Source organism: Symphalangus syndactylus, chromosome 20 (assembly GCF_028878055.3).
Source record: "Symphalangus syndactylus isolate Jambi chromosome 20, NHGRI_mSymSyn1-v2.1_pri, whole genome shotgun sequence".
Lineage (NCBI taxonomy): Eukaryota > Metazoa > Chordata > Mammalia > Primates > Hylobatidae > Symphalangus > Symphalangus syndactylus.
The window spans coordinates 23,860,930-23,887,658 of record NC_072442.2 but is presented as its reverse complement, the minus strand read 5'-3'; the positions used below and the strand labels follow the sequence as shown (position 1 = coordinate 23,887,658).

At 37.4% G+C, this 26,729-nt stretch overlaps 1 protein-coding gene across 6 annotated transcripts in view; it reads right to left on the bottom strand.

Moving 5' to 3' along the window:
* Window positions 1-26,729, bottom strand: part of NF1 (neurofibromin 1) — a 295,569-nt gene that overhangs the window by 221,381 nt on the left and 47,459 nt on the right. For all 6 annotated transcript variants that reach the window (XM_063628603.1, XM_055255928.2, XM_063628607.1 and 3 more), the window contains exons 2-4: window positions 10,809-10,952; window positions 7,849-7,932; window positions 3,242-3,432 (exon numbers count right to left, since the gene is read on the bottom strand). In XM_063628603.1, coding sequence (XP_063484673.1) covers window positions 3,242-3,432; window positions 7,849-7,932; window positions 10,809-10,952 — 419 coding nt within the window. The remainder of the gene's footprint in view (window positions 1-3,241; window positions 3,433-7,848; window positions 7,933-10,808; window positions 10,953-26,729) is intronic.

Below are 26,729 nucleotides of genomic sequence, written 5' to 3'. Positions count from 1 at the left end.
TGGATAAAGTGAAAAAAGTCATCTAGAGCTGTTTACCTTCTAAGAGTTTAGGGTTCAAATTTATACTGCCCATACAGGCTGGGACTGAGAAATTAAGAAAAAAATAGCTCCAGAACTGGGCACCTGGCAAATGCAAATGCAAAACCATCACTAGAACACTTCCTCAGCCCAAGGCTACAAGGATTCTCGAAGAAAATACAGGCCACACTAAAGATAACTTTGCAATCAAGGATTCCAAAACTGAGATGAAACAATTCACTATGAATGAATCAGCACAAACAAATCAATATTAAACAATACTAAAGAGAACATAAAATATGTTTTAAATGATCAGACATATAAAAAAACTGAAAACTATTTTTAAAAAAGGAGTAAGAAACCATAACAAACAGATTTGTATAGAACCAAATAGTAAACTGTAAAGAATCAAATGACTTTTAAAGTCATTGAGTTTTCTGCTTCTGGTGGTATATCCAATTAGAAATTCTGAAGCACCTTCTCACTACAAAACAACTAGATCAACTGCATTTGTGGAGTAATTCTGTGGAGAAAGCATTTACTCCGCTACATAAATACTATGAGCCACAGAAAATGGTATACTCCCAGAGAAAAATAAAGCTATCTTAAGATTTATAGCCAGCCAGGCATGGTAGCTCACACCCTGTAATCCCAACACTTTGGGAGGCCAAGGCAGGAGGATCCCTTGAGCCCAGGGGTTCGAGACAAGCCTGGGCAACATGGCAAGACCCTGTCTCTACAAAAAAATTAAAGAAACTAACTGGGCATGGTAGCACGTGCCTGTAGTCCTGGCTACTCAAGAGGCTGAGGTGGGAGGATCTCTTGGGCCCAGGAGGTCGAGGCTGCAGTGAGACATGTTCACATCACTGCACTCCAGACTAGGTGACAGAGTCTGTGTCTCAAAAACATAAAATAAATAAATCTATAGCCTATCTTCCCCTAAAGAAAAAGGTCAGAAATATAAAAACCAAATCTTAATCTTAAAGGAGAAACATTGACGGGGAGAATGGACAAACATGAAACATCTTCATGATACTGATTCATCTATTATATATAAAGTATAAAATCAATCTTTAGAAAGAACTACCATTCAAGCCACACATATATTTTAAGTCACCTAATACTATGACAGCATGAGATGTTCCCACCTAAACTAAACCATCATAATGGTCTTTTAGGTGAGTGATCCTTCAACAAGATCAGCTCCTATTTCTGACACAAGCTAAATGAAACTGCAAATGCAGTTGTCGGAAACAAATGTTATTTCATAGATGCCATTTCTGAGCAGTCTGTCCTCTGAAAGCTAATAAAATTTTAGACACTTGGTTTCTATTCTGGCAACAGTGAACCAGATTCAGGAAATAAACAAAAGTTGCTTATTTTTACATGTGCTAATGCTGCAAAATCCCATAAAGTAAAACCTTTGGTGACTAGAAATTTTCTAGAATTTTCCAAGGTGGTACATTTGTTGTGTTCTATAAGGCAGTTCATACATTGATAGACTAAAAGACATTTGGGTTTTTTTGTGTCACTTTCTAACTTCAATGTAATAGGTGTTTCAAATAGTAAGGCCGGCCTAGCAGTCACCTAAATGAAAAAGGTTTGCATTTTTTATTAAATACAATTTTCCACCCTCCTATTCTCTAGGTATTTGTTACCTTGCTGACTCAACCACTGTATTATTACTCAGAATATAAAATGTTACTGCTCAAAAGATTTCATGAAAACATTTTTCTATCATATAAATATTACCCAAGATTATCAATAATATACTATTAAATAAAACTTTAATTTTCTTTGGATCAAGAATTGCATTGAGGTTGAAAAATACTGCTGCCTAGGATCTTAATTATAGAAATGTCATTGTTGATTAAAAAGATTGCAGGACTTTGAAGTTAATCAATCCCCCCAAAAAACCGTAACACAAATTCTCAAATGGTGATGTATGTTGTCTTTCACACCTGCTGGAAAACAACAAAGGAATCGGTAAATCTGACTAATCAAAGTCCACTGTTCGTACAACACTGACGAGCCAAAGATGCAGGCACCAACAAAGAGGATTGTTTTTCTCTATTCGGTATTAGTCTTCGATTCACGAATCACTATATAATTTGTGCTATAGTTTCTATTTAAGTTAATAACCCATTTGACTTTACTTGCCTTAGAAAGGCAAATCATGTGCACAACAATAATTTGCAGTTACTTGCTATGGTCACTTATAATTCCATCCCATAGGGCACTACCTATACTAATTTCTCCACCTGTATGTGGCATATCACAACTAATGCTCAGGATGATTTTGAGTCATCAATAAAAGCTTAAATTATATTTTTGATACATCTTTTAAAACAGAAGTATATTTTATAAAACGGATTTCATCAAAATGTGGCTAAAATAGATAGGGAAGCAATCTGGTATAGTGAAACTAATATAAATTCTGAAGCCAGCCTGACTTAGAAATTTTGGGTCCTCCATTATTTGGCACATCACCTGAAACTTTTTGAGTATTAGTTTGCTCACCTGTAAAATGAGGGAAGTATCATCAGGGTTACTGTGAGGATGAGACAGCAAAGGAAGTGCTGTAAATACTCAATAAATGGCAGTATTTTACATACATTTAAAATGCAGTCCACTTTCTGGAGAATTCTACTTTGCAATTATTCACTTCCTTGTGTTTTCACATCACTTAGGTTTTTTTTGTTTTTGTTTTTGTTTTGTTTTTTTGGTAACCTAAGATCTTGTGATAAAGGGTAGAGTTGTGAAAGTATTTGAATTCTGACTACTCTCCATTATTCCATCTGATTGGGTAGTTTCATTTAAAGGGATAATATGTTTAAAAAGCCAAACCAAAAGTTCACACCTAGTATTGTTTTTTAAAGCCTGCTCACGGCAGATATTTTTATCTGAAATTTAGACTTTCACATTCATAACAGTGCTCTTACTTAATTGCACATATCAATATCACAATATTACACAAGTAAAATGTCAAAGATATTAATGCATAAAATTTCTACGAAAGCCCAGACAAACTCATTTCTCTGGAGGCTGAGGTAGGAGGATCGCCTAAGCCTGGGAGGTCGAAGCTGCTGTGAGGGGCAACAGAACTTGTCTCAAAAACAAAAAAGCTTCATTTCCACTAACTTTTTATTTTTATGTAGACAAAAAACAAGACTTCTAATATTCATATTACTTCAGTAGTCCCATGTGGAATTTATACACTAACCTGGTAGAAATGCGACTAAAGACTGCATTGAAGTTGTTGCAGCTTAGAGAAAATAAAACCCCAGAGGCAGAATTCCGAAGTTCAGCTGCATGCTGGTTTCCTTCACGACAGGTATGAAGAAAATGGCAGATTTCTGGCAGCAACTGTTTGACCAGCATCGTTTCATCTAATCTCATTGTGTCCTTTGGTTGCTAAAATAGAAATAATCACATTATTCCGAACTTTAATTTTACCTGTAAACATTTTCTATTATGAAAATTTTCGAACACACACACACAACAAAAATAACACCTTACATACATAGCACCTAGATTTAACTGTTAATGTCTCATCACATTTGCTACATCTGTCTATAGATAAATAAAGAGGATGGTTCCATCTCTGACCCCATAATCACAATTAAAGTTCAATCCCCCTCCCATCCTTACTAGTCCTCCCATTCCTGCTTGCTCTCTTGTTCATCAAATGAGCCCTTCCCTGGGAATCCCCAGTTTGCTGTGAGTTCTACAATTACAGAATCGACTTAACTCATATTGATTGATGAGTGCATTGTGTCATCTGTCTTAACATTTAAGTAAATTCCGGGGTGAGCCATCACACTTCCTTTGTGCAGACTGACCAAAACAGACACTACTTACTCAAAGTAATTTTATTTTGGTTGAATCTTTTCAAAGTAAGTTATAAACAGAGTACTTCACCCCATGTGCCTTGGCATCTCTTAAAACTAAGAATTTTCTCTAATGTAACTTCAATACAATTAACACACCAAGGAAAAATAAACAATTCCCTTGTATCATCTAATACCAAGTCTGAATTCAAATTTTACCACTGCCCCCAAAATGTCCTTCATAGGCATTTTTATTCAATAAGGATCCAAAAAAGTTCACCAATTGCAACATGATGTTTCCTTAGTTTCACTATTCTATGCAAGGGCACAATCTCAGCTCACTGCAACTTCCACCTCCAGGGTTAAAGCAATTCTCCTGCCTCAGCCTCCCGAATAGCTGGGATTACAGGCGCCCGCCACCATGCCCAGCTAATTTTTGTATTTTTAGTAGAGACGGGGTTTTGCCATGTTGGCTAGGCTGGTCTCGAACTCCTGACCTCAAGTGATCCACCCTCCTGGGCCTCCCAAAGTGCTGGGATTACAGGCGTGAGCCACCACACCTGGCCCATATTCACCACTCTTATTTCCCATGACTTTAAGTGGGGCAGCTGCCTTACAGAATGTTCCATATCCTTGATTTAATTATTTTCCAGTGACATAGGTTGATTTGCTCTTCTAGTTACTGTACTGTATAAATATATATAGATATATATTTGAGACAGAGTCTCGCTCTATGGCCCAGGCTGGAGTGCAGTGGCACAATCTTGGCTCACTCCAACCTCTGCCTCCTGGTTTCAAGTGATTCTCCTGCCTCAGCCTCCCAAGTAGCTGGGACTACAGACATGTGTCACCACATCTGGCTAATTTTTGTATTTTTAGCAGATATCGGGTTTTGCCATGCTGGCCAGGCTGGTCTTGGATTCCTGACCTCAAGCTATCCGCCTGTCTCGATCTCCCAAAGTGCTGGGATTCCAGGCGTGAGCCATGACGCCCAGCCTGTATATTTTCTGTAAGCTAAAATTTAAACCTAATGGTCTGATTAGATTGAGGTTAAACAGTTTAGGGGATTCACTATAGGTTATATTACATCACACCATGAGAACATAAGGCCAGGTGGTCCCGTTATTGACACCAAGTTTGATAACTTTGGTGTTAACACTGAAATATCTACTTTGTAAAGTAAATATATACTTTACAATTAACACACAATCAATGGATAAGCTATCCTGTAAGTATGCTGTTCCACATTACTATTTCACCTAACAGTCTTGATAACTATATGCGGATAAGAATTTTAATAACACTGAGCAAGATGGCAAAGAACAAAAATGTGTACAATTGTATGCAACGCTCAATTCTGTAACTGCAATCCAAGCACTCTCAGATGCAAATACACTGAAACATAGGGACAGTACATAAACAGACTTCACAAAAACCTGTGAATTCACATTACAATGCCTATTTCTTGTTTATAGGCTAACCAAACAATACAGATGTTAACTCTAACGAATAAAAATCTGAGAAGTATTAAATCTTTTAAATAATAGTCATATTCACAGGAACAAAAATACTTAAGATTCCTCAAATTCTACAAAATTTCACTCATAACATATTGGTAAGTATTTTTCTTTCACTTAACTATTCCAACTATGTATATGACAAACGTACTTGTGAGCTCCGTTCTTCTTAAACTGCCTCAATTTACTTTGATTTAAAACTAAAGATACGGCCGGGCGCGGTGGCTCACGCTTGTAATCCCAGCACTTTGGGAGGCCGAGGCGGGCGGATCACGAGGTCAGGAGATCGAGACCACGGTGAAACCCCGTCTCTACTAAAAATACAAAAAAATTAGCCGGGCGTAGTGGCGGGCGCCTGTAGTCCCAGCTACTCGGAGAGGCTGAGGCAGGAGAATGGCGTGAACCCGGGAGGCGGAGCTTGCAGTGAGCCGAGAGGGCGCCACTGCACTCCAGCCTGGGCGACAGAGCGAGACTCCGTCTCAAAAAAAAAAAAAAAAAAAAAAAAAAAAAAAAAAAAAAAAAAAAAAAAAAAAAATAAAACTAAAGATACAAGAAACATTTGTAAAATCACTGAAGGAAATAAAACAATTGTTCAATAATATAAATAGCATTATTTTTTAAATCGTAAATTTAATGAAGAAGCATACACATTTTTCAACAGTAGAGCACGGCAAGGTAATATACATTTTATGCACTATATAAGTTATACTAGGCCCACTTATTAGCATTTCAATTAGGCTATCTTCAAAGAGTATTAAATCAAACAGAGGCCAATAATATCAGTAATCATTCTCCAAAATACATTTATCATTACCTCTCAATTACAAATGTTAATGGAGAAAAGCTGTGAAACTGAACAAGGCAATAAATGATCCCACACCCCACCATTCAGTCATGGGTGTGGCTGATATACTGGTAATTTGCAGTCAAAGTAATAAGACCACTGGAAAAAACTGATTCAAGAAAAGTTTAAAATTTGCCCACCTTCCCAATTCCATCATCCTATGTAACAGCTCTTTTGCTCTTTCACTCCATTTTACACATGAACAATAGCATATCACAAGTTAACGGAAAATACCATGCTAAAACAACTAGCTCACCTTCGATTTTAAGTAGAAAACTTATAAACACTGTCTCCACAATTTTGGAATATGATCAAGGGTTAATAAGAAAATTTAAAATATTATGCTTAGGGCAGGCACAGTGGTTCGCATCTGTAATCCCAGGACTTTGGGAGGCTAAAATGGGCAGATCACTTGAGGATAGGAGTTCAAAACTAGCCTGACCAACACAGTGAACCCCCATGGCTAATGAAGATACAAAAAAATTAGCTGGGCATGGTGGTACATGCCTGTAATCCCAGCTGCTTGAGAGACTGAGGCATGAGAATAGCTTGAACCCCGGAAGTGGAGGTTACAGTGAGCCAAGAGGATGCCACTGCACTTCAGCCTGTGCCACAGAGTAAGACTCTGTCTCAAAAGAAAAAAATATATATTATGCTTAGATTTTTTGGCTTACAGCCTTCCCTAGGGATACACAGTTGTGTCAATATAATTTTTTTTTTCAATTCCCTATCCCAATACTTCCACCAACACTTCTCAACCACACTATCAGTCCTCATATATTAAGGTCTCTTTCAACTAGTTTTACTATAGAGAACTGCAACATATGTGAAGAGGGAAGCAATTCTGAATAAAAACAAAATTCTGAATTCTGAGCCAAAGGAAGAGAGAACATAAGAAATGAGTCAATTTCAATACACATGGACTAGGCAGATCATTAAAACGGAGGTATTTAATTTATATATTTATATAAACTCTTACCATGTTCCAGGAAGAATTAAGGATAATGATGTATAGAAATACTTTCTTTACACAATAGAAATACTCTTGAAAAAGTTCAAATTAAGTCATGGTTGAAATACACTGTGGTAACAACTTACAGGAAACCAGAGAAATAAATGTTTGGTACTCTCCTCCTCCACATACCTATCGCATATGTGTGTGTCTACATAAAACAAGTGTTCTCAAGGTAATATCTATCCTTAATAGGTTTAATTTTTAAGTTCTCATTTACATAAATTTGAAAAGTAGAATATTAAAATCATATTCATATAGGAGGAAATACAAGATTACTCTTGGTCTTCTGAATCGCATTCTCCCACAACTCTCTGAGAGATCCGTTAAATCAAATAGTGATCTCTTCATAAAATATTTTCTTAAATACTTGAGAGGCAGATACGTGGCTGAAACATAACATTTTATAAGTAAACTTAATATCTGTTTAATTTACAAAAGATGAGAGAATTTTCTCATGAAAAATTGTCTGTCACCAGGTCAGCTATATTAACAAAACTCATATTTATATGTCTCAGATAAAAGTCCATATGACTGTCCTCTTGGTCCACATCTGTATTTTGGGACATAAGATCATTCTCAAGATTAAATTCACAAAGTCTGCCTACTTCATATCAATTTACTTACCCCAGCAAGACATTTTTCCAGTGTGTCCAATATAATCAACTGAGAGAGATATAAATTTTTTTCAGCAGCTTCTCCAAATATTCTCTAACAGAAAAGATATTCAGAACATAAAAGTTAGTTTCACTTTCTGCTACCAATCAACACACATCTGAAAAGTGAAAGACTAAAAGATCAACAATAGTCTTCTATTTTATCTCCCAGATTATACTATACTTAAATATATTATTTCTGATTTTATCCTAATCCTCATAAAAACTAAATTCTAAGGCAAACAGAAATGGCATTTATTAGAGTCTGCCATTAACCTTGTAACAGTAAAAGATGCTGTTTTGCTTCATGCTTTAAAAGTATGTAGGATTTACACACACATATAGATCTGTACCAGAATCTTGAATTGGGGATTTAACTATACTTTTATGCCGCGAAATAATCAAAGTCTTAATTTTTATAGCAAAAACATGCTATAGCACCACAGTGAATTTTAAGTACTCATTATCCTCAAAATGAATACTACATATGTATTTATTAACAAGAGACTATGGTTTTGAAAACTTATTTAATAAGCACTAAATGAAAGCCAATAAAACAATGCTGTTTTGTTTTGAAAAGAGGGTCCCAAATATTAAAATATTTCAATCTAACTGGGAACACAGCCACATATTCATATGTGCAAATACTAAACTGTGCCCCACACACTGCAACAGAGGAGCTACAAAAAGTGTTAAATGTCTTTCCGTAAATCTCTTTATGTATTTATAAGTGGTCCTGCTTTTGGGGGGAAAATACTAATTTTTTCCATAAAGAAGGTAAATGATTTTCTACACCTCCAGTTTATTAGTTTTGTAAGTTTAGGGTATTGTGTAAGCAATTTTCTTAAAAGAAAACACACCAAGGATGACGCTAACAAAAAGTTAAACACCACATGCTCTCACTCATATGTGAAAGCTAAAAAGAGTAAAAAGTAGAAGAGAGGACACTAGAGGGAGGAAGGGTAGGGTAGGGGGAATTGGGGTGGGTAGAGATTTGTTAAAGGATACAGAAATAACAGCTTTATAGGAAGAATAAGACTTAGTGTTCTGTACTACTGTAGAATGACTATGTTAACATTGTATAGTTAACTTTTTTTTTTTTTTTTGAGATGGAGTCTCACTCGTCACCCAGGCTCACTACGAGTCATCTCGGCTCACTACAAGCTCCGCCTCCTGGGTTCATGCCATTCTCTTGTCTCAGCCTCCTGAGTAGCTGGGACTACAGGCACATGCCGCCAAACCCCTAAGTTTTTGTATTTTTTTTTTAGTAGAGATGGGGTTTCACCATGTTAAACAGGATGGTCTTGATCTCCTGACTTCGTGATCCGCCCATCTTGGCCTCCCAAAGTGCTGGGATTACAGGCGTGAGCCACCACGCCTGGCCTATAGTTAACATTATATAGTTTCAAATAACAAGAGAATATTCAATATTCCCAACACAAAGAAATGATAAATGTTGAGATGATGGATATGCTGATTACCCTAGTGGGATCACTATGTATTATATGTATTGAAACATCAATATGTACCCATAAACATGTACAATTATTGTATGTCAATTAAAAAATAAAATAGAACAAGAGAAAAAGTATCTAAAATATGGGAATAAGGCAAAAATGTAACTTCATGTCTTTTCAATGTCATACTAGAATATTATCTAATAAACCTAAGGACCATCTCAAAAAAAAGGGAGGGGGAACAATCTTCACAATCTATAACCAGAAGTTGTTTCACAACTCAATACAAACAAATACAAACTGGGATTATAAATGCAGGCTGGGCACGGTGGCTCACACCTGTAATCCCAGCACTTTGGGAGGCTGAGGCAGGTGGATCACCTAAGGTCAGGAGTTTAAGACCAGCCTGGCCAAAATAGTGAAACCTCGTCTCTACTAAAAATACAAAAAAATTGGCCAAGCATGGTGGCACATGCCTGTAATTCCAGCTACTGGGGAGCCTGAGGCAGCAGAATCACCTGAACTGGGGAGGGGGAGGTTACAGTGAGCCGAGATTGCACCACTGCACTCCAGCCTGGGCAACAGAATGAGACCCTGTCATTCATTCATTCATTCATTCATTTATTCATACATACATAAATGCTAAAGACTGGCAGAGAGTTCAGAGTTAATCAAGAAAAATCCAGATCAGTTGCCATGAACGGAGTATGTTAGTTTGAAACAGCTTAGAATGGAGATGTTAAATAGGAATTTAGAGAGAGGAAGGGATCACTTGAGAAAAAGATGTTATATGTTCAAAGGTACAGAGGGAGAACAGTTGGAGTACTCTGAAGTCTAGGAAATGTCAATTGATTTTAGAAAATGGGAAGAAGAAAGAAATTATGAGCTTTTAACAGTGGAATTATTTGATGAAACTGGTATTTGAGAAAAACTGTTTCAACAACAGGGTAAGTACTACAGAATCTGTCACAGGTTACAGAAGGAAGAAAAAACACATTAATATCTTCATAAAAAAATCAATCCACATTTTAGGACTATAAGATCATATTTTATCATCTACTTAGGGCTGGGACAATCATATGTAAATTCAAACAAGATGCTAAAGAAAAATATGTGTAATAGATTACTGTGGTCAATTCATGTATGCCCCAAAGCTCTATGAAATCCTAATTCAAGAAACATACTGGAAAAGGAGATATGGTCACAAAGGATAGGAGATGTTTCTAAGGGAAATAATAAATTAAAATGAAAGTTACAGTTACTTGTGCTCACTTAATCTAAAACCCAGCTGATTAAAAATTTTACAAAATAAAATTAAAAAGGTTATCTGTGCTCGTAAACAAAATAAGATAAATGGTTATATCCAAAGTCCACAGAAAATCACTTTCCATACTTCAAAATATGCTGTTCTAAACTTTTTAATCAAAAACAAAAGAAAGCAAATTCCCCAAAACACAGTAACCCAAATACTCACCATATTGTTAACATTCTTTAAAATAGTAGTGAGGCCGCTTATAACCAAAGAAAACTTGTATTTGGAAATATTGATTAGACATTCCTTGTTGTGCTCAGTACTGACTTTGGTATGTGTGTTCTGCTGTCCTGTTTTTATCGGAAGCTGAAAAAAAAAAAAAGAAAAAAAACACATTAAGAGCTTATCCTTAAAAACGACTATAAATAACTTATTTGCCATTGAAAATCATGACATTTTAGGAAAACTGCATTAACCACAGATACCTATATTTGCATCTCAAACTCCGATTTTCAATCAAACTCCAATATATGATACACAGATATGTATATTTGCATCACAAACACCAATATATGATAGCATTTATTATAGCAAATCTTAAATTCTTTGGAAACTTCCATTTTTGCAGCTTTCTTTCTGGAAGTCATAAATCTCTATCTCCAAAATTAAATTCTTTACCCATCACTATATAAGAAGAAATGGTGACTCACAGAAATAGAGCTATTTCCTTGTGGCTAAAAATTATTTCAGAGAATGTCTGCAATAACATGCATACAACCGTTTCCCTTATCCATTGAACTCAAACATTAAAAGAAAAACAGATCAAGAAAATCTATGCCCTAGACCTCTAGTCAATAATGGCAAACAACTGCTGATTGTTCAGAAGCAAGAACAAACTATAAAACCCGGGAAAAAAACAGTAAGACCGACTCAGTAAGATAAGCACCCTCAGCTACACAATTGAAGGGATAACAGAACACAAGTAGATAAATCCCATGAGAAAAAATATTCTATGAGAAGATCACATTTACATTTCTCTGTGAATGAGTTAAGTTCCACTGTCTAGAAGTTCATCTCTACTCTGCTCAAAAATAGCATTCTGTATTTAAAGCATCATGGACATACTTACTGTTAATATTAAACCCTGCTAATGCTAACAGAGAAACCTAGCAATGTTCCTCTGTGAAAAAAAAAAACCTGAATATAACTTTCTCATTTTTAACATGGTACAACTAAAGGTGGAAAGAGACTGAGGGGCATGCCCAACTTTGCTAAATCAGTTAATAATGGACGATTATTTTGATAGTAAAGAAGTACTAAATAGGCTGGGCACGGTGGCTCATCCCAGCACTTTGGGAGGCCAAGGTGGGCGGACCACGAGGTCAGGAGATTGAGACCATCCTGGCCAACATGGAGAACCCAGACTCTACTAAAAATACAAAAATTAGCTGGGTGTAGTGCCACGCGCCTGTAATCCAAGCTACTCGGGAGGCTGAGGCAGGAGAATGGCGTGAACCCAGGAGGCAGAGATTGCAGTGAGCCGAGGTTACGCCACTACACTCCAGCCTGGCAATCGAGCGAGACTCCATCTCAAATTAAAAAAAAAAAAAAAAAAAAAGGGAAATACTAAATGAAATGGGCAGGCAGGGGGAGCATTTTTAGAGTGTAAAGGAGGGGGCAGAACAGAAACTACAGAACTTCGTAATGTTAATTATAAAGATTATGGAGGAAAAGAACTTGAAAGGCCAAAAATGGAACTTTTAGAAGACAGCAGGAGCTAAAATGCAGCTTGTGAACATCCCTAAGTAGCCCATAAAAATCAGAGAAACGGCCAGGTGTGGTGGCTCACATTTGTAATCCCAGAACTTTGGGAGGCCAAGGCAGGCAGATCACTTGAGGTCAAAAGTTCAAGACCAGCCTGGCCAACATGGTGAAACCCCGTCTCTACTAAAAATACAAAAAATTAGCCGAGTGTGGTGGCACATGCCTGTAATTCCAACTACTAGGGAGGCTGAGGCACGAGAATGGCTTGAACAGCAGGTGGAGGTTGCAGTGAGCTGAGATCGCACCACTGCACTCCAGCCTAGGCGACAGAGACTCTGTCTCAAAAAAAAAAAAAAAAAAATCAAAGAAACTAGAATTTCTCTAGTAAAACCACAAACTGATGAACATCTACATGAAAATGAAGGGACAAGGCCCCTCATTCCCAAACCCAGAGAAGTGAACAAATAGAAACAAACCATTTATAGTTACAAAACTGGTTGGGGACATGAGCAATGGCTCATGACTGTAATCCAAGCACTTTGAGAGGCTGAGGCAGGAGGACTGCTTGAGTCCAGGAGTTCAACACCAGCCTGGGCAACAGAGTGAGACCTCATCTTTACTTTAAAAAAAAAAAAAAAAAAAATCTAGGCTTGATAGTATGTGCCTGTAATCCAGCTACTCAAGAGGCTGAGGCAGGAGGACTGCTTGAGCCCAGAAAGTTGCTGTGATCTAGCCACTGCACTCCAGCCTGGGCAACAGAGCGAGACCCTGTGTCTGGAAAACAAAAAAACAAAAATACTGGTGTGATATAAGCATCTATGCAAGAGAAAGCAGGTGGAAGGAGAATGTCTAATGGATCCGACAAGAGCAGATTCCCAATGTACTGCATCCTTAATAAAAAGCACAGCAGCCCAATTTAGGAATGTTAGCCAAAACAGAGGGTAGTTATGCTCATTGCAATTTGCAGATGAGTGAAAAAGGCCTATGATAAAAGTCTCAAGAGAATGGAACACACTCAAAAGCATCACTGTCTAAAAGAATTTGCTGTGGTAATGATATTGCTCTATACGGGCAATGCCCAATACAATAGCCACTAGTCGTCACATGTAGCTATTAACCACTTGTAACATAGCTGGTATAGATAAGAAATCAAAAGTTTAAAGTTTATTTAAGTTATTATTAAATAAAGTTTATTTAAATTTAGCTTTAAGTAGCCACAGATGTAATAATTAGATCTGACTTGACAGCACAGTTCTAGCCCACACTGAGAAGAAACTGCTGAGAATAAACTCCAAATTGAAAACAGGGGTAAAGGGAGAAAAGGAAAAAGGTCCAAATAAAAATGAGAAAGAGAAAGATGAACAAGAAAGCTCTGAAAGAATGAGACCTTTTTTTTTCATTTCATGAAAATAAAAAAAGAATAAGCTCTAGAGCCATAAAGCTACAAAGCTATCCTGGCCTACAAATCCCTCCTACCAATTCAGAAAAATTAATTTCACATAAAAATGAGCCAACAGAAAAGTACTATGGTCAAATAATATGTAAAGTTATTATAAGAAAAAGGAGTAAGAAACAGAAAAACATAAAAATAAGGGTCTAAACAACAGAAAATCAAAGTATCCGAAAAGACATATCCACCAACAGATGAAAACTGTAAATTATTATCTCAAAGTGAGCCAAGAGAAATTAAGAAAATGACAAAAGATGCAGACTAACACAAATAAGAATTACAGATAGAAATAAGTTGATAGAACTCAAGAAAGAATTAGAAGATAAATCATTTCAGAAATGAAAACTAACCAGAAGATACGTAAGAGTGAATTAACACAGAAGATAATGCTTTAAGAGTAAACAAATGTTGAAAAAAAAAGGGGGACTAAGGAGGAAAGTTGTAATATAAAAAAGAAATTACATATGAGATAATAATGATTTGCAATAAAGTGACAAAAAAGAAGATCCAACATACGTATAACAGGAGTCACCAAAGAAAGAAACCAAACCAATGGAATAAAATGGATATTAGAAACTAGAATTCAAGAAAACTTTGCTGAAATTATTATTGAAATTTTTAAAAACTTGAAACTGTATCTTTAATGTGCATACCACACACCTGGAAAAGTGACCCAGAATGACCAACACCTGAACATATTTTGAACTTCTGTGAACAAGAAAAAAAAAAATCTTTTGAACCTACAGGCAGAAAGAGGAAATTATTTATACAAAAAAAAAACAAAAATTAGGCTCTCATCAGACTTTGACAAAATTTTATGTCAGAAAACAATAAAGTAAAATAAATTTAAGATATTTAAAGAAAACATAAACCACACAGGAAAGGGAACACCACACACCAGGGCCTGTCATGGGGTGGGGGGAGGGGGGAGGGATAGCATTAGGAGATATACCTAATGCAAATGACGAGTTAATGGGTGCAGCACACCAACATGGCACAAGTATACATATGTAACAAACCTGTACGTTGTGCACATGTACCCTAGAACTTAAAGTATAATAAAAAAAAGAAGAAAACATAAACCAAGGATTTTATATCTAGCCAAACTGAATTCAAATAGTCAGCCCTCTGAATCCATGAGTTCTCCATCTATGCATTCAACAAACTGCAGATCAAAAAATAAATTTTAATATGTCTGTACTGAACAGGTACAGACTTTTTGTCATCATTCCCTAAATAATAGTATATAACAACTATTTATATAGTATTACATTGTATTAAGTATTATAACTAATCAAGGGATGATTTAAAGTACACAGGAGGATATGTGTAGGCTATATGCAAATACCACACCATTTCATATCAGGGACTTGAGCATCTGCAGATTTCACCATCCATGGGGGTTCCTGGAACCAATGTCCCAGATACTGAGAGACAATTTTATAGCAATGACAAACTGTGCTGAACTGCAAGAACACTGGAAATTTTGTTCCCTTTTCCTTTTCCTGGAGGATATACTAGAGAGTATGCTTCAGATGATCAAAATAACTGGAGAGACATCCACATTAATAGGAATCATTAAATATATTTAGTGATGGGGTATGTTCTGAGAAATGTGTCCTTACATGATTCCACTGTCATGTGAACATCACAGAGTGTACTTATACAATCCTAGATAGTACAGCCTGCCATACCTCTAGGCTATATGGTGGTATACAGGGTACAAAACTGTACAGCATGTTACTGTACTGAATACTCTTGGCAACTTTGACACATGATGTTTGTGTATCTAAACATAGAAAAGGTAATGACACCGTATTATAATACTAAGGGACCCTCATTACATATGCAGCCCATCATTGACCAAAATGTCATTATGTGGAGCATCACTTGTTTTGTTTTGTTTTGTTTTGTTTTTTTGAGGCAGAGCCTTGCTCTGTCACCCAGGCTGGAGTGCAGTGGCATAATCTCAGCTCACCATAACCTCTGCTTCCAAGGTTGAAGCGATTCCCCTGCCTCAGCCTCCCTAGTAGCTGGGATTAAAGGCATGCACCACCATTGCCTGGCTAATTTTTTTGTATTTTTAGTAGAGAAGGGGTTTCACCATGTTGGTCAGGCTGGTCTTGAACTCCTGACCTCAGGTAATCCACCCACCTCAGCCTCCCAAAGTGCTGGGATTACAGGCATGAGCCACCGTGCCCAGCCGGAGCATCACTGTATTTTCTAAAAGAACTGAGAATGGTGGTAATAAGGGAGAAAGTATATTAGGTGACTGCTTTATGTACTTGATAATATAGATACCATACAATTATCAAAATTGAGGAGAGGGAGGGTGGTGAGAGCATATAAATAGTAGAATATGTTTCTTGATTGTCTTGTTATTAACTGAGAGTAAAATGCTAGGGAAAAAGGAGATGAGGAAACGAGGTTTCTAGTTCATTTCAATACTGCTCAGAGTAAAAAATCAACACATAATACCCCTCCACCCCAAAAGAGAAGGAAATTAGAATACCATATAAAGGTATTAATATAATGGTAACCACCAGAACAAAAACACAAATTGTACTGGTGGTGTGTGGTGTGTTAACTGTTAAGCTGGGAACAACTTTCCCAGATCCCACTCACTGTATGGTTCTGGGTTAGAGCTGGTGTAAAGGGTAATTTGTACAAGCTGTCTATCCCTAATTCAAAAATCTGAAACCTACAATACTCTAAAATCCAAACTTGTTGATCAACAACATGACTCTCAAAGGAAATGCTCATTTCAGATTAGGATGATCACGGTGAGTAAAATGCAAATATTCTAGAACCCAAAAATATCTGAAATCCAAAACACTTCTGGTCCCAAGCATTTCAGATATGGGATACTCAACCTGTATAAATTTGTTTGAAATGTGGAAGTGAAGCAGCAGCTATTATTCTCAAGGTTTTCACAGTAACATACAATGAGACAGATACAGAGGCACCCAGAAAGTTCCAGCTTTTACTCTCTCTCTCTTTCACTCTATGTCCAGCTCTTTCTTTGGACCAGTGGTCACTTTGCTGACCAATACTAGCCCAAACCTACCACCAGATGCTTAGGTGCAAACCTACAGGGCTTTGTAAGACAAACCTTACATGCCAAGAGCTTCCCACAGTACCCCCTTCAAGCTCCTCCTTCATAATCTCACTTCAGTGGCTGGATATATTTGACTTCTCAGATTTCCCAAACAGCTCCCAACTTATCTACCCATTGTCATTGATTTGGACGATCTGGTTAGTGGACTTCTCTGATCCTCCAATTCCCCATTCCAGATACTCACCTCACTTAGTCCCCTCAAAACTGTATACAATCTAATTTCTACAGTAAATTCCTTATCATTACACAGTATGAATGCTGGTCTGAATAAATCTTTCTAAATACAAAAATATATGCTGAGGCCAAGGCAGACAATTGAGACCAGCCTGGCCAACATGTTGAAACTCCATCTCTACTAAAATACAAAAAAATTAGTCGACCATAGTGGCACGTGCCTATAATCCCAGCTACTTGGGAGGCTGAGGCATGATAATTGCTTCAACCCAGGGGGCAGAGGCTGCAGTGAGCTAAGCCCCACTGCACTCCAGCCTGGGCAACAGAGCAAGACTCTGTCTCAAAAAATGTGTGTGTGTGTGTGTATGTGTGTGCGTATGTGTATATATGTGTATATATTTATATATGCTGAAAGAGCAAATAACATGAACACAGTGACACTTAAATAAAAGACATGTATAAAATTAAATGTAACGTAAAACCAAAAAATGAATCCAAATCATTAAATGATAGAATAATCTCCAGGATATATCTTAAGTTAAAAAAAAAAAGATGGAGAAAATATACACAGTATGTTCCATTCATCTAAGAAGAGGGAGGAGAGAGAAATATATGTTTCTTATATTAAGAAACAAAACAAAACATTAGAAGAATGAAATGCTCAAAAAAATTAGTGGCTGCCTTTAGGAAATGAAAAGAAATAAAGTAGAAGTGACAAGGATAAAATCCATATTCTATATGGAATACATATTGTTTTTGTAGATTTCATTTTAGAACTATGTAACTTACATAAACATAAAATTAAAATTTTAAGAAGTCTAGAAATCAAAAATAAATGAACTGAAATCTGTATCTAATTCTTTAATGGTATAAATGTACCTAATTCTTTAATGGTATAAAGAGAGGAACTAAATAATTCTGTGGTATTTTAATTCTATCACTCCTAGTGCCTCTAAAAACCCAAGACTTTCAGCATGGGAAATAAAAGTAATGGTAAAACCTGTAGTCTTGAATTTGAAATAGAAGTATCTATATGAAGTCAAGATTATTTTATTTTGTACCTTAAAAAACATATTTCTACTTCTGTCCACTGAAAATGCCTAGAAACAATGACCAATCCCATAGTAATGACTAATGGCCAATCCCATAGTAATCCTCACTCAGTTGTAATCTTGAACAACCATTTCGCAGTAAAAGGAATCTGGACTCCTTTAGAAAATGCCTGCTTCTATGTCTGGAGGAAAAAAAAAAAAAAAAAAAAGACATAATGACCCTGGAACATCTTGTCATACCAGATAGCAGCACTGACTAATAAGGGTCAAGTCAAAAATGGTTAGGAATGAATTTTAAAGAGGCCCCCACTGGCCAAAAGTGTAATAATTTGAACATTGTTAAGGATGGCAATTTATTGAAACATATTAAATATATTTAAATCCATACTACTGTTTCCATGTAGGATAGAATAATTTACTGCAAAACAATAGCTCCCACCACAAACTTAATTTCTAACAAAAGATGAAATATAAAAATCATCTGTTTCAAGAATTCAGAGAGCTACTGAAGGAATAGGGATTAGTAAACACTAAGATTCCAAAAAGAGTGAGCTATAATGAGGTAAGGGGATCTCCTGCAGCTGCTTTTCCCCTGGGGCATTTGCAGATTCTGGTCAGGAAAAGAGATTGAGAAGTAAAGCTTTTTCCCAGGCAATGTACCTCTAACGGAAGAAGAAACCATCAGAGGTTCTGGTGTTCACTGAGGGCTAGATTGGCAAAACTGAAGACGTGAGGGAATCTCAAATGCCTCAGTGAGTGGAAGAGGGTAAAAAGGCTAAACCAAAAACTTCTGAAAAGCAAAGCAGAATTTGAAAGCCTTGCAGATTCAAGAGGACAAAAGAGTTCAGAATCTGCTAGTGGAGACCTTAGTAAATACAGTTCTCAGTGGTAAGACCTGGAAGGCTGTGTCTTCTACAAACAGGAGCAAATTACAGCAACTGGAAACCTTAGGAGCTACTAGTAGGTGTGTAACTCAGTACTTACCTTGGAAACTGGCATTATCTGCTAAAACTGAACACACACACACACATTCAGCAATTTCACTGATATATACCCAACAGAAATGTATATATGTTCACCAAAAGACATGCACAACAATGTTTTATAGCAGCATGTTTTATAATTCCCAACAACTGGAACAATCCAAATGTCAATAGCAGAAATGGTTTTTAAAAACTGGTATAGTCATACCATGAAAAAATATACAGCAAGAGAATGACTTACAATTGTGAGCTTAATTTCACAAATACAATACTGACAGACAGAAGTCAGAACAAGACATACTGTATGACGTTACACAAATTTCAAAACCATGCTAAATTCATCCCATGATTTTAGAAGTCAGGATAGATCCCTGGAAGACAGTGACTGAAAGGAAACATGAGGAGGACTTCTAGATTCACAGTATTGTTTTATTTCTTGATCTGGATACTGGTTACACTGGTGTGTTTACTTTGTGAACATTTAACTGAACTGTATATTTACAATTTGTGCCCTTTTCTATACACATAATTTAACAGAAAACTTGCTAAATATATGCTTAAATCCATGAATGTATAATGATAATAAAAAACAAAAACAAATCGGCCATTTGGTGGATACAGAGAAATCGTGGTAGACACTGAGGTGCTACCCAGTTCCTCCTTCAAAAAAGGACTTACCATAAATGCTGGGAGTGCTGTCAGTCAGCCCCTTCAGGGATTGCCTCACCTACAGGGAGCAACCCTGTTCAAGGTCATATCCTTCCCAAGATAACCCACATCCAATGACTAACTGATATGGCAATATGAAGGCCGGGACACCTCAGCCACTGCAATTCTGGGCAACTCAGAAGAGCCATTCTTGCCCCAGGCTCCCATTCTCGCTCCAGGCTCCCCATGGGGGTTGGCCAAAGCTGATGCCGGGCCTGCACTGCATTTGCCCAGTGCTCCTCACTCCCAGATGTTGATTTCAAAGAAAAAAAGATAACAACAAAAAAGCTGATTAACTTCCAATTGAAAACTAAGTTTGAAAGCCAGAGAACCTCTCTGAAAACACAGAGACTCTCCTCTCCCGCAGCAGGAGGGCAGAGAAACCTAAGGACCAGAACCAGCACTTAATTATCGCTCATTTATTATACTTATATATCTCAGAGATATACAGATTGGATGATTGGATGGATGGATGGATGGACAGACAGACAGATTAGATATCTAAATCTATATGTGTTGGGCTTCAAAGGTTGAACTCCCAAAGGCAGCAGGTCTCCTACGTCCAGATCAGGGGCCTGGCTAGGAAAGAACAAGACTCTGACACATGGAATGGAAACATCTGGGTTGGCACTCCCAAAAATCTTGTCTCCCCAGATTCCTGAACCTTCTGCCAACAACCAACGAGCCTGGAAGAGAACCCCAAGCCTCAGATAAGACTGAGGCCCCAACCAAAACCTTGATTTCAGCCTGATGAGAACCTGAGCAGAGAACACAGCTAAGCAATGCCTTGACTCCTGACTCACAGAAATTGTAAGATAGTAATTTTGTGTGTTTTAGGCTACTGTTTGTGGTAGTTTGTTACACAGCAATAGAAAACTAGAACAACTACCAAACCTGAATCTGTAATGTAAACTTCTCTCCTGAGCTTCAGATGTGTTATCCAAATGTCCATTTGGTTTCTCCACATGGATAACTTGTAGGCACTTCAAACTCAACATTTCCAAAGCTTAATTCACAATCTTCCTACCATGTTTCTTGTCTTGGTAAATAGTACCACAATCTACCCAGTTTCCCATGTCGGACATCTGAGAATCTTCATGATACTTCCTTTGTTCCCTTTACTTCATCTCCCTTTAGTCAGAGGAATTGTAAAAATATATTTTGGCCTCCACCTTTACTCATTTCTCAACTTGCTCAGAAGCCAGGCAGGGAAGGAAGAAAAGTGGTACTCAGGCCCCCCAGGCTCCTACTAACAGCACCAAATTCTATGAAAAAGAAAAAAAATCAAGATTAAGGAGTTCTAAGTAACCAAGAATTTATCAGATAAGGTGGTCAGGGGAAGCTCTCTGAAGATGTGACATTTGAGCAGAAACCTAAATGAAGTAAAAAAATGGGAAGACCAGCCATGGGATTAGTGGTTCACACCTCTAATCCCAGCACTTTGGGAGGCCAAGGCGGGCGGATCGCATGAGGTCAGGAATTTGAGACCAGCCTGGTCAACATGGGGAAACCTCGTGCAACCCAAAAATACAAAAATTAGCCAGGCATGGTGGTACATGCCTGCAGTCCCAGCTACTCAGGAGGCTGAGGTGGGAGAATCGCTTGAACCCGGGAGGTGGAGGTTGCACCAAGCCCAGATCGCGCCACTGCACTCCAGCCTGGGCAACAGAGTGAGACCCTGTCTCAAAATGAACGAACGAATGAATGAGAACAGGAAGACCCATGCAAAGATCTAAAGAAGAGCATTCACGGCAGTAGTTGCAAGTAAAATGGATCTGATGTTGGGTGTGGCACGTTCAAAGCCTAGCAAGAGGGCCAATGTGGTTAACCCAAAGGGAACAAAAGAAGAAAATCTAGGGGATGAGGTCAGAGATTCAAGAAGCAGGAGTCAGATCATGAAAAGCCTTACAGGCCATTTTAAGAACTTTGAATTTATTTTTAATTTGATGATGTCGTGGATTATATGTTCCAACTGTCAAGTATCTCTCATCCCACATGCTTTCCTGCAATAAGATTTTGCCACTCCCTCATTAGGAAAAGAAATTTATTTTCCTACCTCCTTTCATCTAGCAGCTCCAGTGACTATTCTGACCAATAAAATACGGCTTAAAGGCACACTGTGTAGTTCCAAGCCACAGTCCTTAATTGGTCTGACAGTTTTTATTTCCCTCTTCCTAGAAGCCAGCTGTCACGTAAAAAATGGGCCTATTCTGAGATCAGCATGCTGTAAGAAGCCGAGGCCACATGCAGAGATTCTGAAGAATAGGACGCCATTGTGGAGAGAGAGGCCAAGAAGCACTGAGGAGCCAGACATGTGACTGAAGAAGCCATAATGGAAGGGATTCTCCAGTGTCAGCAACACAATATGGAACAGAAGAACTGCCCAGCTGAACCTGTCATGAATTCCTGACCCCCAAAAATTGTGAACACAATAAAATGGTTGTTTTTAGGCTACAAGGCTTTGGAGTAGCTTATTATACAACAATAGATAACCAAAAGACAGGGGAAGAAGGCACTGAAGGAATTTAAGCAAAGGAATGACATAATCTGATTTATGTTTTAAAAAGAACCCTCTTGTTGCTGTATGTAGAAAACAGTCTTACTCAAGAGACGATGGTAGCTTAAGTTAAGCTAATATGAATAGAAGAGAAAGTAGTGAGATGTTATAATAGATTTAGAAGGGGGATGCTTATTTAAAATGGCAAGCTGATTCTGAAGTTAATTTGGAAGAATAAACTTGTGAGAATACCAAAGAAATTTTTGAAAAACAAGAACAAGACCAGGCACAGTGGCTCAAGCCTGTAATCCCAGAACTTTGGGAGGCCGAGGCGGGTGGATCACGAGGTCAGGAGATCAAGACCATCCTGACTAATACGGTGAAACCCTATCTCTACTAAAATACAACGAAAGTTAGCTGGGCGTGATGGCGGGCGCCTGTAGTCCCAGCTACTCGGGAGGCTGAGGCGGGAGAATGGCATGAACTCGGGAGGCAGAGCTTGCAGTGAGCCGAGATTGCGCCACTGCACTCCAGCCTGGGCGACAGAGCGAGACTCCGTCTCAAAGAACATAAAAAAAAAGAAAAGAAAAACAAGAACAAGAGACATGACCAAGTACTGAAATATACTGTTAAGCTCTTACAACAATCTGTACAAGTATAAATTAATTGCAATCACAGAAAAGATATTCATATTTACACAGAAATTTAATATAATAAAGGTGGTATTTCAAATCAATGGTAAAGAATGGATTAGTCAATACAATGAGCCCACATCAAAAAGAAATGACTCATTCATACCAAATTTTAAAATATATGGGTGCTGCCAGGTGTGGTGGCTCATGCCTGTAAAACCAGCACTTTGGGGAGGCTGAGCAAGGAGGATCACTTGAGCCCAGGAGTTTCAGACCAGCCTGGGCAACAAAGTGAGACCCTGTTTCTACAAAAAAAAATTTAAAAATTAGCTGGGGGTGGGGGTATGCACCTGTAGTCCCAGCTACTTGGGAGGCTGAGGTGGGAGGATATCTTGAGCCCGGGAGGTTGAGGCTGCAGTGAGCCATAATTGCGCCACAGCACTCCAACTTGGGTGATAGAACGAGACCCGTCTCAAAGAGTGTGTGTGCGTGTGTGTGTGTGTGTGTGTGTGTGTGTGTGTGTGTGTGATTTAAAAAAAAACAAAGCCATAAAACTATTAGGACAAATACTAAAGAATTTAATAATATTGGAGTAATAAAGATTTTCCTAAGCAAGACAAACATACAGCACCTATAATAAAAACACTGATATTTGCTTACAAGAAAATGTATAAATTCTATAACAAAAAGACACTGCTAATAAAGAAACAGGAGGTAAAAGAATGTACATACAATTAGCTACCAAAAAGTTTACATAACTAATAGATAAGGTTGTCTTGTCTATTAATAAGAATATTTATTGGAAAAACTTCAAGAAATAAGAGGCAATTCAAAGATAAGTGATCAGTAAATACATAAAAATATGACCATCTCATTAATATACATATATATTTTTTGAGACGGAGTCTTGCTCTATCGCCCAGGCTGGAGTACAGTGGCACGATCTCGGTTCACAGCAAGCTCTGCCTCCCGGGTTCACGCCATCGTCCTGCCTCAGCCTCCCGAGTAGCTGGGACTACAGGCGCCTGCCACCACGCCCGGCTAATTTTTTGTATTTTTAGTAGAGACGGTTTCACTGTGTTACCCAGGATGGTCTCAATCTCCTGACCTCGTGATCTGCCCACCTTGGCCTCCCAAAGTGCTGGGATTACAGGCGTGAGCCACCACGCCCGGCCTTACTTCCGGCCTCATTAATAATTTTTAAAGGGCAAAATGAAATTAGACATTTGTAACCACAGTTTTCACAAAAAAAGTAATATTGAAACACACATAAGAAAATAATTATGCCTAGAATAAGAGGAAAAAACCTTGAGCAAAATTAAAAACATGAGGTCATTGTATTTGAGAGGTAAGAATAAGGTGATTTTTTAAAATTTTTACTTCTATGAGTTTCTCTTCTTTTCAGTTAGATACATTACTTTCACACAATTGAGGAAAAACACTTTTTAAAAACATTTCTTGCTCTATTATAGAAATCTTTGGGTATAATGGAAGAAATGTAAAGCTAAACTGCATGAAGAAATATAATCACCTTTTAATTATGATCTCTATTAACAAACTATCAGCAACTTAAGATACAAGATTTCAACAAACAAGAGGATTTAGCAAAAGAAGGCATAACATTAAGCAATGCACTCTGTGAACAATGGTTAATTTGTTTCTAGTTTCACTTAGAAAATTCTTCAAAAGGTCACAGGCTAAAATTTTTGCCTCTGTGTACATTCTACTCATTTTCTAAAAGGCCCCTTAGACCATAATGCGGGTAGGGTTTACATTAAAATTCACATAAGTTTTCACCTAAATGAGAGAAAAAACAAAATAACCATGCTAGAGGGAAAGTGCCCAGTACATCAGCTCTAGACACCAGGTAACAAACATAAACCAGGAAGAAGCCCACAAGAAACGGAATTAAGTCCTCCTCCCAACAATCAGGGGAGTGAACTTGGAAGTACATCATCCCCTGCCCCAGTAAAGCTTTCAGATGATATAGCCCCAGCCAACGGCTTGACTGCAACCTCAAGAGACCATGCTCCAGAGGCATCCAGCTAAGGTACTCCTATCTTCCTGACCCATAGAAACTGTGGGATAATAAATGTCTGTTTTAAACTGCTAAGTTTTGAAGTAATGTGTTTTGCAGCAATAGATAACTAATACACTATAAGTCTAAGTGCTGAAAAGTTAGAAAGCACCAATTAGTCTCAAGAAAAGAAAAATAAGACTTTATCCCGACAGATCCCTGCTGGCTACAGAAAGGATAACATTTAAATTCTAACTAAAAGGCCATCAATGATGTCCCTGAAGAAACGGCACCAATACCAACACTGTAGTAAGAAAAAAGGAAGAGTATTTCTTTTATTAATACCTAAAATCACACAGATGTCTCTCAACTGAGAGAACAGAATTTCTGGTAAACATTTCAGATACTTAAAAAAAAAAAAACAAGAAACAAGACTAACACCTTCTAGGTGTCGGCACTGTGCTGGGTACTACAGATACAACCACAACGTTAAGCCTGATCTCTGTCCCAACAATACCTTTAAAAAAAAAATTTGTGTATATGAGATTTACAAGCTGATATCTTGGGATGTATATAGATAGCAAAATGGTTACTACAGTGAAAACATATCCATCATAGTTACTCTGTGTATGTATGTGTTACGAGCAGCTAAATTACTTAATAAAAATCCTTAATACAATTTTGTTTTATTAACTATAGTCTTCATGTTATACATAAGCTCTCCAGACTTCTTCATTCTATATATCTGCTATTTTATTATCTATATAACCCCATTTCCTTCCTCCTCCTGCCCAAGGTAACCACTGTTTTATTCTGTCTCTGTACATCTGACTTTTTAAAAACATTCCACATATAAGTGAGATTATATAGTATTCTTCTTTTTGTGCGTGGTCTATTTCACTTAGCATAAGGTCCAACCATGTTGTGGCAAATGACAGAATATCCTTCTTTTTAAAGGCTGAATAATGTTCCATTGTATAAACACACACATACACACATATTTTCTTTATCAATTTGCCATCAACAGACATTTAGGTTGTTTCCATATCTTGGCTACCTTGTGAATAACACTGCAATGAACATGGGAGTGCAGACACCTTTATGAGGTGATTTCATCTCCTTTAAGTATCCACCCTGAAGGGGGACTTGCCCTAGCTATACTTTTGAAACACAAAAATTTCTATAAAACAAGGATTTTAAGTGATAACTGATTCTAAGGATATATTGTTTTATTATAGAGTTGACACGAAATTTTTGTTTTTATAAAATTACTTGCTAGGGATCTTCTATTTGATCATCCAAGATAACAGTATTGCTATAAACAACTACTAATTAGCACTTACTGAGCACAAGTACCAGGCACTAAACACATTATACACCTCATTGAATCCCACAATTGTCATTATCCCAATTAATCTCTCAGTTTGAGTCTTGGCCACTCTCCTTTTATTCTCCCACCACTTTCCTTATTCATACTTTCAGAGATGCCATCCTGAACCCCACAGCAGTAAGCTTCCTTGACCTCTCCTACATGATTCTTATTACTGTAATTACATAACCAGATGATACGTTGTTTAATATTCACTGTTGTGCTAGAATGTAAATTCCATGGGAGCAGGGAAGGTATCTTTCTTGTAATTGTTTTATCCCCTATGGTCAGGAGTTTTAAAAGGCAATTAGTACATGCTTGCGAAGAAAAGAAAAATTAACTGGTATGTTATACCGCCTCTTGCTGCCCTCAACAACCA